The sequence below is a fragment of the Crinia signifera genome, chromosome 19 (genome assembly GCF_055691185.1).
Source record: "Crinia signifera chromosome 19, ASM5569118v1, whole genome shotgun sequence".
Lineage (NCBI taxonomy): Eukaryota > Metazoa > Chordata > Amphibia > Anura > Myobatrachidae > Crinia > Crinia signifera.
The window spans coordinates 19,406,376-19,424,373 of NC_139226.1; the positions used below are offsets into that span (position 1 = coordinate 19,406,376).

General features: G+C 48.9%; 1 protein-coding gene across 2 annotated transcripts in view; it reads left to right on the forward strand.

Annotated features, from left to right (window-relative positions):
* Positions 1 to 1,860: 1,860 nt before the first annotated feature.
* USF2 (upstream transcription factor 2, c-fos interacting) overlaps positions 1,861 to 17,998 on the forward strand; it is a 35,327-nt gene continuing 19,189 nt past the window's right edge. Inside the window, exon 1 of one of the 2 annotated variants that reach the window (XM_083162144.1) lies at positions 1,861 to 2,539. In XM_083162144.1, coding sequence (XP_083018270.1) covers positions 2,496 to 2,539 — 44 coding nt within the window. In that variant the 5' untranslated portion in view covers positions 1,861 to 2,495. The remainder of the gene's footprint in view (positions 2,540 to 17,998) is intronic. The other variant, XM_083162142.1, reaches the window with a different exon arrangement.

Here is a 17,998-nt window from a genome sequence, read left to right on the forward strand (position 1 = left end):
AGGTGTTGAAACGTGTTGGTGTTGTACCCAAGGCTGATATACTAACAGACACACACACACACACCACAGGTCGCAGCATACCTTGTACACACACCACAGGTCCCATACCCTGTACACACCACAGGTCCCAGAATACCCTGTACACACACACCACAGGCCCCATACCCTGTACACACACCACAGGTCCCAGCATACACTGTACATAAACACCACAGGTCCCAACATACCCTGTACACACACACCACAGGTCCAAACACACCCTGTACACACACACACACACACCACAGGTTCCAACATACCCTGTACACACACACCATACCTGAACACACACCACAGGTCCCAGTATACCTTGTACACACACACACACACAGGTCCCAGCATATCCTGTACACACATACACCACAGGTCTCAGCATAGCCTGTACACACACCACAGGTCCCAGCATACCCTGTATACACCACAAGTCCCAGCATACCCTGTACACACACAACTCCCTGCATACCTTGTGTACACACACAAGTCCCAGGATACCCTGTACACACACACAAAATTCCCAGCATACCCTGTACACACACACCTCCCAGCATACCGTGTACACACACCACAGGTCCCAGCATACCTTGCACACACACAGATCCCAGCATATCCTGTACACACACAAGTCCCAGTATACCCTGTACACACACCACAAGACCCAGCATACTGTGTACACACAAGTCCCAGCATACCCTGTACACACACACACACACACGGGATGCAGTTACCATCCCGGCGGTCGGGATCCCGGCGTTCAGAATCCCGACCGCCGAAATGCCGACACTTTCTCCCTCCGTGGGTGTCCACGACACCCCTGGAGGGAGAATAAATTAGTGTGCCGAGCGTAGCGAGGCACCAGGCCCGCTGCGTGGCGAGCGCAGCGAGCCCGCAAGGGGGGGCGATCCACGTCCCCCCCTTGTCGGCATTTCGGCTGTCGGGATTCTGAACGCCGGGATCCCGACCGCCGGGATTCAATACTGAATCCACACACACAACTCCCAGCATACCCTGTACACACACACACACACACAACTCCCAGCATACCGTGTACACACACCACAACTCCCAGGATACCTGTGTACACACACCACAACTCCCAGGATACCTGTGTACACACACCACAACTCCCAGGATACCTGTGTACACAAGTCCCAGTATACCCTGCACACACACACACCAGAAGTCCCAGCATACCCTGTACATACACACACCAGAAGTCCCAGCATACCCTCTACACACACACCAGAAGTCCCAGCATACCCTGTACACACACACACACACATACACCAGAAGTCCCAGCATACCCTCTACACCAGGGATGTGGAACCTTCGGCCCTCCAGTTGTTGTTGAACTACACCTCCCAGCATGCCCTGCAACAGTTTTAGAATGGCCAAATAGCAAATCTGTAGCAGGGCATGCTGGGAGGTGTAGTTCAACAACATCTGGAGGGTCGAAAGCTCCCCATCACTGCGCTACATATACACATATGTGCATAGACACATGCACATGCACATGCACACACACACACACACACACAAACCCGGGGCGGTGACATGACGCGTTCTGACAGCTCCCGCCCACCTAGGGGCGGGGCCAACGCTTTTGGGCGGCGTGTCCCTTTGTTTCAAAGGCGGCAGCGCGCATGTTTTTTTTTTTTCCTTTTGGCGCTCGCTATGTGAGCGCGCACAGTGTGTTCTGGAAAAGGCTCTAATAATAATAAAAAATGTGTGTGAATAATGTCGTGTAAAAGCCACCGAATCCATTATGTGTATGTGATACGTATAGTGTGTGTGGTCACTGATAACACACAGCCTCTCCTGACAGGGAGACAGGCCGCCGCCTCTGCCCGCCCGCGGCGCTGTCTCTACTCTCCGTCACAGCATGCGTGTCGGGCCCGCCCGCAGTGGTTTTTGTAGCAGCAGTATACCGCGGTGCTAGTGATGGCAGAGAGCTAGTGTCCCCGGTACAAGGAGAGCCGCGACCCCCCTGCGCGTTGTGCACAGCAGCCTGTGTGTGTGTGTGTGTGCGCCGCTGCAGCTGGTGCGTGTCTGTGACTGTGTGTGTCGGGCCCGCCCGCTCCTGCTGTGATCGCTGTGTGTGTCGGGCCCGCCCGCTCCTGCCTCGTCCGTCCCTCCCGCTCCTGCCTCCAGTCCTCGGTGCTGTCTGTCTGTCCCGCCGCTGCCGCCGCTCCGTGCATCGTGTGTGCTCTGTGCTGCTGAGCCTGGTGCAGCTGCTGCTACTGGTGGTGGTGGTGTGACTGTCTCCCCGCCTCCCTCCTCCTCACGTGTCCCGGCGGCGGTGCAGGAGAGGCAGGGAAGGGATCCCCTCACATGACCCGTCTGTTTGTCCCCGTGATCAGACCATCCGCCGGCCGGGCCTCCCGCCTCCTCCTCCCCGGGCCGCGCCGGGCCCCGGCCCCGCTGCAGCTGCACCGCCACCGCCGCCCGAGTCCCGACACATGGACATGCTGGATCAGAGCCTGGACTCCGCCACCGCCGCCAGGTGAGAAATCCAGCGCCCGGCTGCGGCCTGTGCCCGGGGGGAGGGAGGGAGGGGGGGGGGGGGACATATATTCTCCCTGTCCCCATGGCTCCATAGCACTATGTGTATATGTCACGCTATATATATATATATATATATATATATATATATATATATATATATATATATATATATATATATGTGTGTATGTGTATAATATGTCATTGCATTTGAAGCATAGTGTAAAGTATATCTCAGCTGTCACTGGCTGTGTGTGTATATGTATATATATATATATATATATATATATATATATATATATATTTGTATTATATACTATATTGTGTACATGTTATCCATGAATATAATGGTGTACGTGTGTGATATATATAATATACCACCGCACTTGCCATTGCTACGAATGGGGTGCAAACAGCACTCGCCATTCCCAGGTTGGGGTGCAGTGGCCTGTGACCATATGCGCCAATAAATACAAATACAGGGGGTTCAACACTCACCATCATAAACTAACTCCCCTTAATATACAAATAATATAATAATAATTATAATAATAGGCTGCAAGCTTAAATGCATTGATCAAGAACTCAAACCCCATTATTTGTATATTAAGGTGAGTTAGTTATTATATATGCGTGTTCACGCTAGGCTGTTAGAAGCATGCCCTATTTTTAAATAGTCGGCCTGCCCGTACCTGACCACCACTGCATGGGGAAGCCCAGCGAGGCATAGGTGCAGGGCCCGCCAGCGTCTTATTCCCGCCCACATTGTTGACATTGCTCTACACTCGTGCTGCCCCCATACCCCTGTGCCGGTGTGGCATATGGTCCTGACATCGGGATCCCAACTGGCCGGACTCAGACAGAGGGGCAAGCACAACAAAGCCCCTTGCGGGCACGGTGGCTCGCTACGCTCGCCACCTATTCTATTCCCCCTCTATGGGGGTCGTGGACCCCCACGAGGGAGAATAGCTGGTGGCCGTCGGGACCCCGAGTGTTGTGGTTTTTTGACTGTCCGGTACCCCCATGCGCTGATCATACACACCAGAATGGATTTCACAGTGGTATTCGAAAGGGGCAATTGACAGGTGCAATGCGCGCTCCCACGCACATCACATCATACAGCACAGAGTATTTGCTACATGTACTAGATTGTATTGGGTTTGTATTGTTTCTTATAATGCACAGGGTTTCTTAATGCATTAATGGCACCAGAACCCCCAGGTTATCAGCACTGCTGACAGCTCTCAGTGTATGCAAATCATATTTCCAGACTTTACAATCATACGTCTGATCAGGCCATAGCACCTACTAGCTACGCGACCCTGGTAATACTGGAGTTCATATCGCTTTGCTTCTATTAATAAGGTGTGGGTTGGTATTTATGAATAGATGTATTTCCATCACCTGTACGCTTCTATGTACACCAGGACACCTATAACCATTCCAATAGACTGGCCTGGTTCCTGCATGTCTGTATGAGGTGACGGTGTATAATTCCTGGATGTTACATGTATGTGTATTTAGCGAGGCCTTGAACTCATGACTTTTATGTTTGTTTGTTTCTGAGATACTTTACATAGAGCTGATACAGTGTATCTCTGTATATTGAGCAGCATAAAGAAGTACTTATATACAATGTAAATGTATTTATTAACAGTTTCTTATACAGCGCAGCAAGTTCCATTGGGGCAGATGTATGAACCAGCGTTAAGTGCAAAAATGCACTTAACGCTGGTAACTGGGGGGGGGGAATTACGATTTCCCTAATGTATCACTAGCGCACCTAACGTGCGCTAGTCACAGCCCGCCCCCGGTGGGGCTGTCCCCTGCAATCCCCCTCAGGGATTAACGGCCAGGGAGATGTATTAACAGCCTTCAAGGCTTCAATTCACCCCGGCCGCTTCGCCAGCTCAGGGCTAGCGTTGTCCCACTATGGGGACAACGCTAGCCCAGCGTCTGGCTTGGGCTGCGCTGGAGATCTCGTGGTTTTAGCGAGATCTCGCGCATGCCCAGAAAGCCGACCCGGGGGGGGGGGGGGGGGACGGACTGCGAGTGCACATGTGCGGGCGGCGAGGGAGCCGATAAGGAGAGCCGTTCACGCTGGGGGATAACGGCTCTCCTTATCTGCTTAATACATCTGCCTATAACGTTTGCCCGCTTCTCCACGTTCTGCTTGAGAAGCGTGACTCGTTATTCGCCAAACGTTATAGGCAGATTAATACATCTGCACCATTGTGCTTTACAATTGGAAATGGGGATAAACCAAACTGGGTAGTTACAGAAAGTCAAAATGGTAGTAGGGCCCTGCTCGTAAGCTTACAATCTATAGGGAAATCGGCATTGATACACAGGGATTGGTGCTATCTATTGAATAGTGGTCCACCAGGTTTCAAAGGTTCTTGTTGGGATGAATGATACGGTGACCCAGCAATGTTGGTCAGTAGGATGGAAAGGAGAGAAAGTAAGTGAGCACGTGTGGCCTGTACAGTGGGGAGGTAACTGGATAAGAAAGGTATATCAACATTATGTGGGTGGTTCTGGAATGTAAGCTGCCTGAAGAGGTGAGTTTTCAGGGAACGCTTAAAGGTTTGGAGTCTAGAAGAGAGTCTTATTGGGCATGGGAGGGGATTCCACAGAGTGGGTGCAGCCCAAAGGAAGTCCTGCAATTGTGAATGGGAGTAAATAATGCACGTTGATGAGAGATGTAGAATCTCCGCGAAGAGGACATGTTGGAAGATATTGTGAGAGAAGAGATGTAAGTTGGCATAGTTTGGTTTATGGCCTTGTGTGGGAGTTAAAGTATTTTATATTGAATACGGCAGACTACAGGTAACCAATGGAGGGAATGACAGAGCGGATCTGCAGACGATGAACGTCTGGGTAGGAAGATCAGCCTCACAGCTGCAGTCATGATGGCTTGTAGGGGTGAAAGTCTGTATTGGGGAAGACCAGTAAGGAGGCTATTGCAATAATCACGTGGGAGATGATGAGAGCAGGGGTTAGAGTTTTGGCGGTGTCTTGTGTAAGGCAAGGGCGTATTTTGGATATATATATATTTTTTAGAGGTCTGTAACATGATTTTAAGACAGATGGAATATATGTATATATTTATCATCCGAGGCTTGCAATTCACGTATATTTCTGTATATGTTAGACAGGGATGTAGGACCGTAAATGACCATGTGCAATGGGCCTCATACTGCACCTATATAGAAGCCAGAAAACCGTACAGCCTATAGACTGGAGAGATTCCGTGGTCATGGCATTTTTCCATTTGTATTATAAAGATCTGCAATAAGACCAGAGGGGAAGCCTTATTGGTCCGAGTCACAAGTCCATATATAACTGGTTCTTTGGAGTCTTGTTGGATAAATTGTCCAAGGTCTAATTTTGCTCGTCATTAGACCAATGCATGATCCACGCTTCCGTCACGTTGTCCGTATGTATGGCGCAGTCACGTGCGTTGCACAAGATCTTGTTTACATTGTATAAACCAATGTAGAACACAGGCCACAGAGACCGGACTTTTTCCCTAATATCTTACTGAAGGCTGACCGCTTCCTCTTTGTGTGTTTTCTCTGAGATGTCACTAATATAACTCAACGTTCCGATTCTCCCATGTACAAAGGACTAAGAACGTCCAGCCTGATTTGTAATGTGCTTTTAGGTTCTCAGAACTGCTTTGTTTACTGGTAACTTCTGTTTCCTCCTTGTATCCCCTGTTGTCATGCTTTGTCTGCGTGTTATATAAGTGGGTCATCCGCATACGGACACGATGCGGAGCCTTTCTGTGTGTGGCAGGAATCCAGCAATTTCACATTCCGACTGCTTAAAGAAATATACAAAAAAAATTTTGTCATGTTGAACGATATCACAATAATCTTATAATTTCTCCTTTTAGCAGGGCACGTGTGGCCAGATCAGCCTTTTTTTTTTTTTTTTTTTTTACTTTGTTTGAGCCGACATGTGCTGACAGGCGGTATTTCATGCCCTACCATTCACTACGGCAGGGCTGGGCAATTGCGGCCCTCCAGATGTTGAGGAACTACACATCCCAGGATGCTTTGCATTAGTTTTGCTATGTGGCCATGCTGAAATCTGATGCAAGGCATGGTGGGATGTGTAGTTCCTCAACATTTGGAGGGCCGTAATTGCCCAGCCCTGCACTACGGGGTGATGGAAGAATAAATTAGTGTGTTGAACGCACCGAGGCTCTGTGCCCGAAGCATGTTGTGCGCAGTGGTACACTTTGACGTGTCCATGTCGACATTTGGAATAATTTGTTTAATAAAAACCCTTCCAACCCTGTCGATCCAATGCATGTCCACATAATGAACCATACCCTGTCAGAGTGCTAGCTCTTGTGCACATGGAATGTATTACAGCTGTATAACATGACCCCTCAGTGTTTTCCCTGCAGTGAGAACGGTTCTGATCTAGGAACGGTTGGGGTTAAGGAGGGCGATTGAGTGGCTGGGCCACAACATGCTGTTCAGCACCAGCTGTATGGGAAGCTTTCTCTCACACCCCGTAGAGATGCGCAGCAAATCTCACCATACCGCAGCATGTGCGGCAGCCTCTAGCTGAACATGTCCCTAATAATAAGCGGTCAGACAAAGGCTGATCTGGTATAATGGGTAGTGGAGGCCTCTGCTTCACCAGCAGAAACACAAAATGGACACACAATGAGGACTTCACACAAAGAGATGCACTGACAGATTGCTGAGAGAAATAGCTGATTGCGGACATCCTTTGCATCGGTGTGTGGGTACCAGCAGCCTCCGCTGTGTGACTGCAATAGCACTGCTGCTATACTACCCCTGTCTCTGTTACTGTAGTATGTAGGGATGTATTGGTCACGTCCGATAATTTTCCTTTTTGCAGGACAAGAGCTCTAATGTGTCGGTTCCGTAGAGTGAAAGATCCTATTATGAAAGCATTTGCAGTAATGCAGTTTGTAGTGACATCGTCCTAAGTGTATGCGGCCTGGGTTATGGTATAGCGCAGTCATGTCCAAACTGTGGCCCTCCAGCTGTTGTGAAACTACACATCCCAGCATGCCTTGCCACAGTTTCAGCATTCCCTAATAGCAAGACTGTGGCAAGGCATGATGGGACTTGTAGTTTTACAACAGCTGGAGGGCCACAGTTTGGACATGACTGGTATAGCAGATCGAGCATGTTATGTTCGACCCCGCTTAGTCTAGTTGGATGCCTAAAGATAGACAACTGCATCTAGATCAACAGTAACGAAAGTTAGAAGCAAGCATTTATGTAATCAAGAGCATGGTCAACAGTCACATGGTCAACAGTCACATGGTCAACGTGGGATTTTCACTGCTTTGTGGCTATGTCGACATGCTCGGCACACTATTGTAAACACACTCTGTGTCTATTTGGATAGTAAAGTATGAACCAAGTCTGCCTGCACCAAATAAACTTGTGTCAAAGTTGTGACCCATCAACCTAACACTTGCGTGTAACTATTGTTACTGTCAATCTTGACACAGTGGACTATCTTTAGGCATCTGAATAGACGCGTTGGACTAAGCGTCGTCAACCACAACATGGATGACCCCTCCTCCTACCGCACAAGGGGGAGGGGTGATATTGCAGGGTGTGTGAGCGCATAGTAACCGGAGTGGTCAGTAGGCCCCTCCCCATGTCTGGCGCTTGCGGTGTATGTGTAATACAGAGTACTTGCTAATACAACGTAACAGATGGGTGTACTGCGGCGTTATCAGCTCACTAGCAGATGGGTGCAGCTGGGTGTGAGGGGAGACGTTTCATTAGGTTACAGCAGCTTAGTGTGTGGTATTATCTGACGTTATTAACGTGCATCACTAATGCCACTGAGCTTGAGGTTTATTCTGTCCTCGTTCTATGCAGCGTTAGTAAAACGGACCTGTCATCTGCGCACATTTGGTTGCTGTTTTGTGGGCCGAAGTCTGTCACTTTACTAGAGACTATTGACATTACTGAGGTACGGTGCTATATGAATTGAAAGGGTATAGGCCTGATGCTATGTGTGATGCAGTGGGGCCAGGTTTGTCAGAGACTCTCCATGCATCCCAGTGTTATCCGTACAGTCGCAGATCAGATGTAGGTGTAGCGGAAATGCAACAGAAGAGCTCAATGTGCCGCTGAGCGATCTGTCGGAGCCAGTGTTTCCCATGAAAAAGGGTGGTAGCCCCGTGTTTTATTGACTGTTTAGGGATCATTCTAGCACCCCGTGCCTTTCAAAACCCGTGCAGTTCCTCTTTCCTGCCTGGGGTGTTGCTGTCTGCTTTGGTGCCTCTAGTACAGTTTAGTGTGTATTGCGATACAGGCCACAATGTGATAGACACCACACAGGCTGTGGTGTATATGTTATGATCACGCTGATGAGTGACGTCACTTCCGGTAGCGTCCCGGCACAGGTGCTGGTCATTTTGGTTTGGCAGGGTAGCCGCCTAGATGGGTCTGTTGTCTTTCTATTCATGGTGGTCTTGACAAAGGTCCCCCAGTGGGCCAAAACCTCGACAAATACCCTCTTTTAAGCATGAATGAATAAAACGTTGGACCTCTACAAGTCTGACGAGTGCTCTACTCGGTTCATCAATTGGTTAAATGAGCATTCCATGTGAAAACAGATTCCATTTCCCCAGCAGTCCTAGAAGCTGATGATTCTAAAGCTTGCAGTTTGGGAGAGTCTTGGCTGTCTCCCCCGGAGCCTGCGGGATTACAGCCTGGAGAAGCGTCTGTGCAGGCGTGACTTTTATCAATAAGAAGTTGGAGAAGGATTTAGGGCAAGGTCAGCCGGGGATTTTGGAACACGCTGATTTTCGGTCTAGGGAATGATGGGATTTAAAAAGCCAGAACACACATTCAGCCAGAGGAAAGTGAGTGGGACTGATGGTTTCCTGCAATCCCTATTCAGTGTAACAGACTGAACATAGAACATATCCTGCTGTGTAATACAGAGCTGGAACCTCATGATGGGGGGGGGGGGGCACTTTCTGTTTTAACTCATTTGTAAATCTGTTCCGGATAAGTGACTATGTGGGGGTATATAGCATAGCTTGGAAGGAGATAAAGCACTAACCAATCGGCTTAGTGTATACACACTATACGATTCACTTCCCGAGCGATATGGCTACTGATATCAGAAGAGCTCCCGAGTGAACCATATAGTACAAGGCTTGCCCGGCTCGCTGGGTCCCGCCCCACCATGTGACCACAAGAATTTGCAGCAACATCATTAAAGTGCGGGCGTGATGCTCCACAGCAAAGCGCTCGCACATGACCGGGACCTTCCTTGCGATGGGGTCTGAATCAGGCCCGTAGTGCATACACACTAGATCAGGGGTGGCCAACCGGTCAGAGGTAAAGAGCCGAAAAATATCGGTAGTCAAGCTAAAGAGCCAACATCATGCGCGCACCGAAGGCGCATGCGCCCAAAAAAGGGGCGTAGTCTATTTTGACCCCATGGGAGGGTGTGATACAAATATGCCTCCAATAGTGCAGTGCCATATATTTATATGCCCCTAATAGTGCCAGATACACATATGCCCACCACACGGTGCCAGAAAGCTGGTATGCCCCCACAGAGCCAAAAAGCTGGTATGCCCCCACAGAGCCAAAAAGCTGGTATGCCCCCACAGTGCCACAAACTGCTATGCCCCCACAGTGCCACAAACTGCTATGCCCCCACAGTGCCACAAACTGCTATGCCCCCACAGTGCCACAAACTGCTATGCCCCCACAGTGCCACAAACTGCTATGCCCCCACAGTGCCACAAACTGCTATGCCCCCACAGTGCCACAAACTGCTATGCCCCCACAGTGCCACAAACTGCTATGCCCCCACAGTGCCACAAACTGCTATGCCCCCACAGTGCCACAAACTGCTATGCCCCCACAGTGCAAATTTCCCAGCAGCAGCACTCACCATTGTTGCTGCTGCTGCCGGGCGGGGAGAGGACAATCTGGCGTCCCCCTGCAGTCCTGTCATGTCACCGAAGAGAGCAGCACAGCACACCGCGCGTCTCCTTCCCCCTCACTTCCTTGTGACTGGGCCATCCACCAATCAATGCTCGCTGGCCGGCTCCTGATTGGCTGCTGGCCCGCGAGCTCTTATTGGTGGACGGCCCGGTCACAAGGATGCACAGTAAGGGGTAGGAGAGATGCGCAATGCGCACTCTCCTCCCCTCAGAAGGAGAAGGGATTCAGGGAACCGGCAGCAGGGGGGACTGGGATGGGCGGCGGGCAGCAGGAGCCACACTTTACAAGGGGGAGAGCCGCATGAGGCTCAAGAGCCACAGGTTGGCCACCACTGCACTAGATGATATGTAGTGTTCACTCCAGGCTTCTTTTGCAGGGCGCCCTGCCCATTTTTTTAAGCTTCTAAATGTGCCCTGCCCTTTTGTGTGTGCCCCAGCCGCGCTGACATGCCGCTGAGGACTTCAGCTGTCAGTGTCTGCTCTTCCAGGCCATCCAAAATGATCTCGGAGGAACATTGCGCGCCTCATGCATGACATCATGACCGCACATGGACGTGCCCATGCTCCTAAAATGGTCTCATCCACTGTATGCAGTCAGTTTATGTCAAATGTGACACAAGTGTTACGCCTACTTCCAAATACCTAGGGCCTCATTCAAATTTGTACCAAATGCTGAGCATTTATCGGTAAACTGCATGCGCCTAGGTACTCTATCGATGCCATCTGAAAACAGCAGCAAAAAAATAGTACTAAGATTTGTTTGAAGGTGCCCACACACTAGAACGATTTTTGGGCTGATTTCCGATCAATCGGCCGATATATTGTCCGATATTTTACGATAATCGGTCAAAAATCGGCCGATTTTGGTCCGATGCGCGCTCCCGTGGATCTTTAGCTGAATCTTCTGATCTTACGTGCTGCACAAAAGATCAGAAGATTTAACAAAGGATACACACCACGACGACCCTCTCACGATGCACATTGTGAGCGGGTTGTCAGTGTTTCTTCAGACCCGCTCACGATGATGCGGGGGGGCACGACCCGCTCACGATGTGCACCGTGAGCGGGTCCGATCCAATGGCGACCCGCACCCGGCAGTATGGTCGTTATTCAGATCCTACCTGCAGCAGGTAGGATCTGAATAACGACCGACCCGCGGGACCGCGCATCGGATCGGTATCGGTCCACACCAGGACAGAAAAGGGCCCAATCACCACACAATCTACATCCAATTGGTCGGAATTGGATCTAGATTGAGGGGATCGGGCCCTAGTCGTCCTGGTGTGTACCAGGCATAAGAAAAATCGGTACTTGTGTACTTTCACGGCTCCCACGATGTGCATCGCATGAGATCGGCGGTACGCGTCCTACGACCTTTTCATACCCCCACTATCCACGTTGGCGTGGAGTTGAGAATAGAAAGTGTGGCGAGCCCCACGAGGGGACGCGGATACCTGTGAAGCCCGCGAGGGGACACAGATACCTGTGAAGGTATCCGCGTCCTCTCGCGGGGCTCGCTGCGCTCGCCACGCTTCGGGCTCGGTGGCTCGCTGCGCTCGCCACACTTTCTATTCTCAACTCCACGCCAACGTGGATAGTGGGGGTATGAAAAGGTCGTAGGACGCGTACCGCCGCCCCCCATGTCGACCTTATGACCAGTCGACCTTTATGCAAATTCGACCTTAAGTCATGTCGACCTTGGCCCATGTCGACCTTATATCAGGTCGACCTTCCTGCCAGTCGACCTAATGACTGTAGACCTAAGTTCATTCTGATAGCTGTACCAATTCCGTCTCAAACACAGTATAGAACAGAATTATCTTGCAATTTCAGTAATGACCATTAGAGGTCACTGTTCCTTTTTAAAGTCTACAAGATACCGTTATTATGTAAGCCCGGTGGTTCCCACTGGCAACTGCCAACATTTGTAATATAATATGTAATGAATACAGTTTCTATTAGATAAAATATTTAAGCATACAAATATATACATCATCTATCCAGTACATATCCTATCGAAAAGATTACGATTTCTGAAATGAAGATTGACAATACAGTTATAGTCCACATATTCTTTCTTTTGCAGGGTCAGATGTTTCCGTGTTGTTATCCGGGTCCTGCAGACAGGGACACTAGGTGCTAGAGATCTCCGCTTACCCTGTGCGGCTAATTATCAGTGGATTTCCTGCATTATAGAGCGTTTGAGTATCACCTTAGGGTGCTATTAGCACAGGTGAATCACCAATGATATAGACTATAGTCCTGTTAATAGAACATATGTATGAAGTGGTGACCTATCGCTCCCCGCTGCAGAATGAGACACAGACTGACATGTACAAAGCCTTACACAGATGATGGAGGTGTCTCTATCTGTATTTGATAGAGAGAGCCTGGGTGAGAACAGAGGTTATGGTGGCATGCAGACCACAGACACGTTCTGGTTTGTCAATCGTCCTCCTGAATTATGCTCTTGTGTATGGGTGACAGTTGGTCAGGAAATATATTGTTACTATTAATAGAACAAAAGAAAATTAAATAATGAAAACATTTTGCTTCCTCTTGAACCGTTTGAGCGCCGAGTGATTTTGTCAAAACTGGTGTGAAAATTGTCAGCATCATTAATGACCTGTAATGTGACATTTTTTTTATTTGAATTGAGCGACACTGGCATCTTTAGGGGATATATCTTGTACATTTCTCCCAGAGATGTTGGCATTTAAAGGGCTAACTAACATCACGTGGATAAAAGTGCAGAATGTGCTTGTTCATTCCTCAGACTCCGATGTATACTCCAGTGTGCTGTAGATGTTGGGAGGCAGACAGTGGGAGGGAAAGAGCTCACCCCCTACACCAGGCCTGGCCAACCTGCGGCTCTCCAGATGTTGTCAAACTTCAAATCCCATCATGCCTTGCCACAGTTTTCCTATAAGGGAGTGTTAAAACTGTGGCAAGGCATGCTGGGATTTGTAGTTTCACAACATCTGTAGAGCCACAGGTTGGCCTGTCCTGCCCTACACACACACACAACGTTTTACGTGTATCAGGAGGCGAATCCATCTCCTCCCCTGGTAAGGAATATTTGTTGTGAAAATCAGAGGCCTAAAACTGCCTGTAAACAATATAGGATTAATTCTGTCCTACAATCTTTTTCTAAAAAAGTGAAACAAGTGCTAATGCTGCCAGCAAAATTGGGGCAAGGCCAGCAAAATTGGGGCAAGGCCAGCAAAACTAACTACACCCCCCCCCCCCAACTGCCCCCTCCCTGCCCCATGAGTGTGAGTTATTGCTCATATAAATGCTGTGGTCCATGTAGGCATACCGAGTTGAACAAAATAAACCTTAACGTTCGCCAAGTTGCTGCTAACGTCGCTATGACGTAACCACACGATGCACCGCTTCTATTTATAAAGTGGGCCTGAGGCCGGACCATGGATGTTCATTCTGAGAAAAGCTCATGAGGAGAGAGGGCCCTGCTTGTGAAAGCTTCCATTCTAAAGGAGAGGGGGCAGACAGACCAGACAGGAGTGACTCAGAAGGGGTAGAAGTGTATCTTGCAGATATTTTTATATGGGTGCAATTTGCACCTAGTTTATTTTATATATTGCATCCAACTGTGAGCCGTCTGTGTTTTGTACTGAAAGTGTTATAGTTCTGCTCAGCAAAGGACAGCAGTGCTATAGAGCAGAGACATAGTGTATAGACATAGATAGTACATTGGGCTTAAAAAGTTTGCTACAGAACAAAAGCATAAGACAGATAAGTCTTATTCTTTTGTTCTGTAGCAAACTTTTTAAGTAGATGATAAATGAGCACCCAGCAGCTTCATACCTCAGCCAATCCCCTGCCGGCAGTCCCCAGCTGCTTCATACCTCAGCCAATCCCCTGCCGGCAGTCCCCAGCAGCTTCATACCTCAGCCAATCCCCCGCCAGAAATCCTCAGCAGCATCGTTCATCAGCCTATCCCCTGCCGGCAGTCCCCAGCAGCTTCAAACCTCAGCCAATCCCCCGCCAGCAGCCCCCAGCAGCACTGTTCATCAGCCAGTTCCCTGCCGGCAGTCTGGGAGCTAATCACAGGCTCACAAGATGCAATCCCTTTTATCCCAAATTCTTGTAAAGAACAGGAAGCGTGGTGTTTTCCATGGATTGAGACCTACGTTGCTTCTGGCTGGGGTGTATTTGCTTTGGGGAATCATAAAGACATATTGGCCATGAACGTGTTAACCTTTATTAGAGAGCTGATTGAAATTCATGTAGGGCCCCAGTCAATAAATGGAAGCTGACAAATGCTAAAACTGGGAGTGCGCAAACTTCAAAGGCTCTGTGTGAATATAATTACTGAAAGCCGTCACCTGTAGCTGTGCGTGTATATCTCCTTGTGTAATGCCGGTAATTGTACAGAGAATGATATCGGCATAGGAATGGGTGTATGTTGGGGGGTCCTGCGGATTGTATGATAATCTACCCTTTCATGCCTGTTCCTAAATGTGTCCCAAATGTGCAAGATGATAATGCACCAGCCAATCGGCTTCAATATGTAAATTTATAGTTAAAAGTTGATTGGCTGGATCATTATCACCTTCCACTTTATCACCACTTTGAGGGGCAGATTTATGATGGTGCGCTATGGGGTATATGCGCTATCCCCGTGCGCTAAAGCAGGGGATAGCGCTTCCCCTCAGTTATCATACCCGCTGTGCGGGTACTTTAACGGCGGCGGTGCGGGGCAGGAGGGTTAACGTATGAGCGTTAGCTGCTGCAGAGCTCCGGGCTAATACCTTATTTATTAATTAGATGGATGGCCGCGCGCTCCTCTGTTTTACGTAAATGCATATCGCCAGAATTATCTGGCGCTGCGGGGCTCTCCTGCTGTCTTATTCGCCGTTTGCTTGTCTCCGGCGTCTGCAAATTCAAACTGCGCATGCGCCGGGTACACAGCATCCCCGGCGAACATTACCCGGCGCATGCGCAGTTTGAATTTGCAGACGCCGGAGATCAGCAAGCGGAAAACTGCGCATGTGCCGGATACACAACGCGAGACCAAGGTATCCGGCGCATGCGCAGAAGACACCGCCGGCCGGAGGTTCCCCCTTCGTTATGGGAGGAGGCGTATCACCACAGGTCAGTGATAACGCACTCCCATAACGTGCGCACACATATTCGTAAATAAGGGCATTAAACAGGTACGCTTCACTGCGCAAAAGTGGAGAAAAATACCTGCGCCCTTAACGAACATTAGCCTCACAATGATAAATCCACCCCTTAGCGCTTTACCAGGCTAATTACATCTGCCCCACAATGGGCAGTATTCAATGATTTTATTCACTATGTGCAGCGAATCCTGTTTAGGATTCGCTGCACATTCACCGCTTTCCAAAGTGCTGGAGGATTCGCTGAATCACGGTGAAAATCATGCTGAAAGCAGTTCTCCATCCTAGCATTGAATACACAGTGAAAACCCCATTGAAATACACCAGCGAATTGCAGCGAGCATGAAACGGAGAACTGGCCGGCAGTCACGGTTCGCTTTCGGCGAACAGTGAACATTGAATAGGGTGAAACAGATTTTCAGTGATAAAGATTCACCGCAAGGAGTGAAAACAGCCCGATTCGCCGAAAAAAAAACGGTGAATCGGGAGCATTAAATACTGGCCAATGCCTTATAAGAAACTTATATAGGATGGATTGACAGAATTCTGAAGATGTAAAGGTACTTTTGGTTCAACAATTACACTATAAGGTTTCTACGGTTCATGGTGTTGCCTCGATATAGCATGGTGTGATCTTCTTGTGGTCCTTTGTCTAGATCTAAAGCAGTAGACCCTGACTTGTGGCCAGATCAGGTCCTTGTAGCTGGTGTGGTTGGCTTAGTGCAGTCATATCCACTAGCCCACAGCTCCCAAACCATCTCTTGGTGGCCTTGTTCTAAGTAGGTCTAGTAATACTTAATTTATCATAATTAGTGTTCATTCTAGCATCCACCATATTTGAAAACCCATGCAGTTCCCCTTCCCTGCCTGGGGTGTTGCTGTCTGCTGTAGTGCTTCTAGCACAGTGTGGTCTATAGATCAGCACTGATATGCAAACCAGACCTTTGCTAGAAACACCAGAGCAGACAGTAACACCCCAGGCAGGGAAGAGGAACTGCATGGGTTTTCAAATATAGTGGGTGCTAGAATGAACACTACATAATGATTAATAGATTTAGAGTTTTGCTTACCCATGTTTACCTTCTGGTGAACACAATGCAGGGTAAGGTACCGCAAGCTCTTAAGTACAACCATCTCTACATACACACCCAAAGTCAGCTAAAGGTCACCTGTTGCCTACGTGCGGTGGAAGACAAAGTATTCTGGGCTGTACAATTGCCCGTGAGCTTGCATCCCTCTCCAGTGATAAGTGCCATAGGGCCGCGGTGGGTTATTGGTCCAGGCCGGACGTCCACCACTTGTATTCTGTGTTAGGATAAAGATTGTGAACAATTTTCTTGTCTTCATAGTGATGCGGTGTATGGAGTGAGATAGGCTATTTGGACTTGCACTGGTGGGCCACCTACTGGTCAGTCTGGGTAATAATACTTTGGCTGCACTACAGCTTGTGGCAGTAACATTCTTTTGTTATGTAATGGTCTAATAAACGTCAGAAATGTTATTTTTCTTTCCGAGAGCTATTATTAATCTTTCTAATCTGAAAGTAAATGTTTTAATAGCTTAATATGCTTTAAGATATTCCCATATGTTATTATTAAAAGGGAAGATCCGACCAGCTCAGCAAGGCGTCGTTTACAAAGCACTTCCTCCGATGTAGAGCACAAAGGCTGCCCACTAGCTCCGCCCCTCCGTGGTTTCCCCGGCGCACTTCAGTCTGCAGCTGCCTTTATGCAATAAAAGTGCACCTTATATATGCAAGCGTGGTGCACCCTGCAAGAGGGTCACTGGGTAGACAATGTCTAGGTCGACCACTAATCGTCACCAGTGACTAGATCCACACCTTGAAATGGTCGACACAAGCTTAGGGTTGACATAGACATTGTCGACGTGAGTTTTTCACGTTATTTTTATTCCCCCAAACAAATGGTGTTTTTTCATTCTTTACTATCCAAGTGGGCATAGTGGGAGAATATAATAGTGTGCCGAGGCATAACGAGCTCAGCGGTGCGGTTATCCGGTGTCCATGCCGACATGGACACACAAATACGTGAAACTTATGTCAACCATGTCAATGTCAGCCATTTCAAGGTGTTGACCTAGTCACTGTCGACCATTAGCGGTCGACCTAGTGATGGTCTACCTACAATGGGAGATGGTTAATCCCGGGTCACGACCGGCAGGCTGGCCGTAACCCTGTCCTGTTCTTGGTCGGCTCGACTGGCAAGCCGCAGGCGGAATTCAATGTCCCGCCTGCCGAATGCCAAAAAGGGGGTGTGGCCGTGAGACACGGCCGTGGATTGTCGAGCTGCGGCTGGGAGCTCGACAATCCACA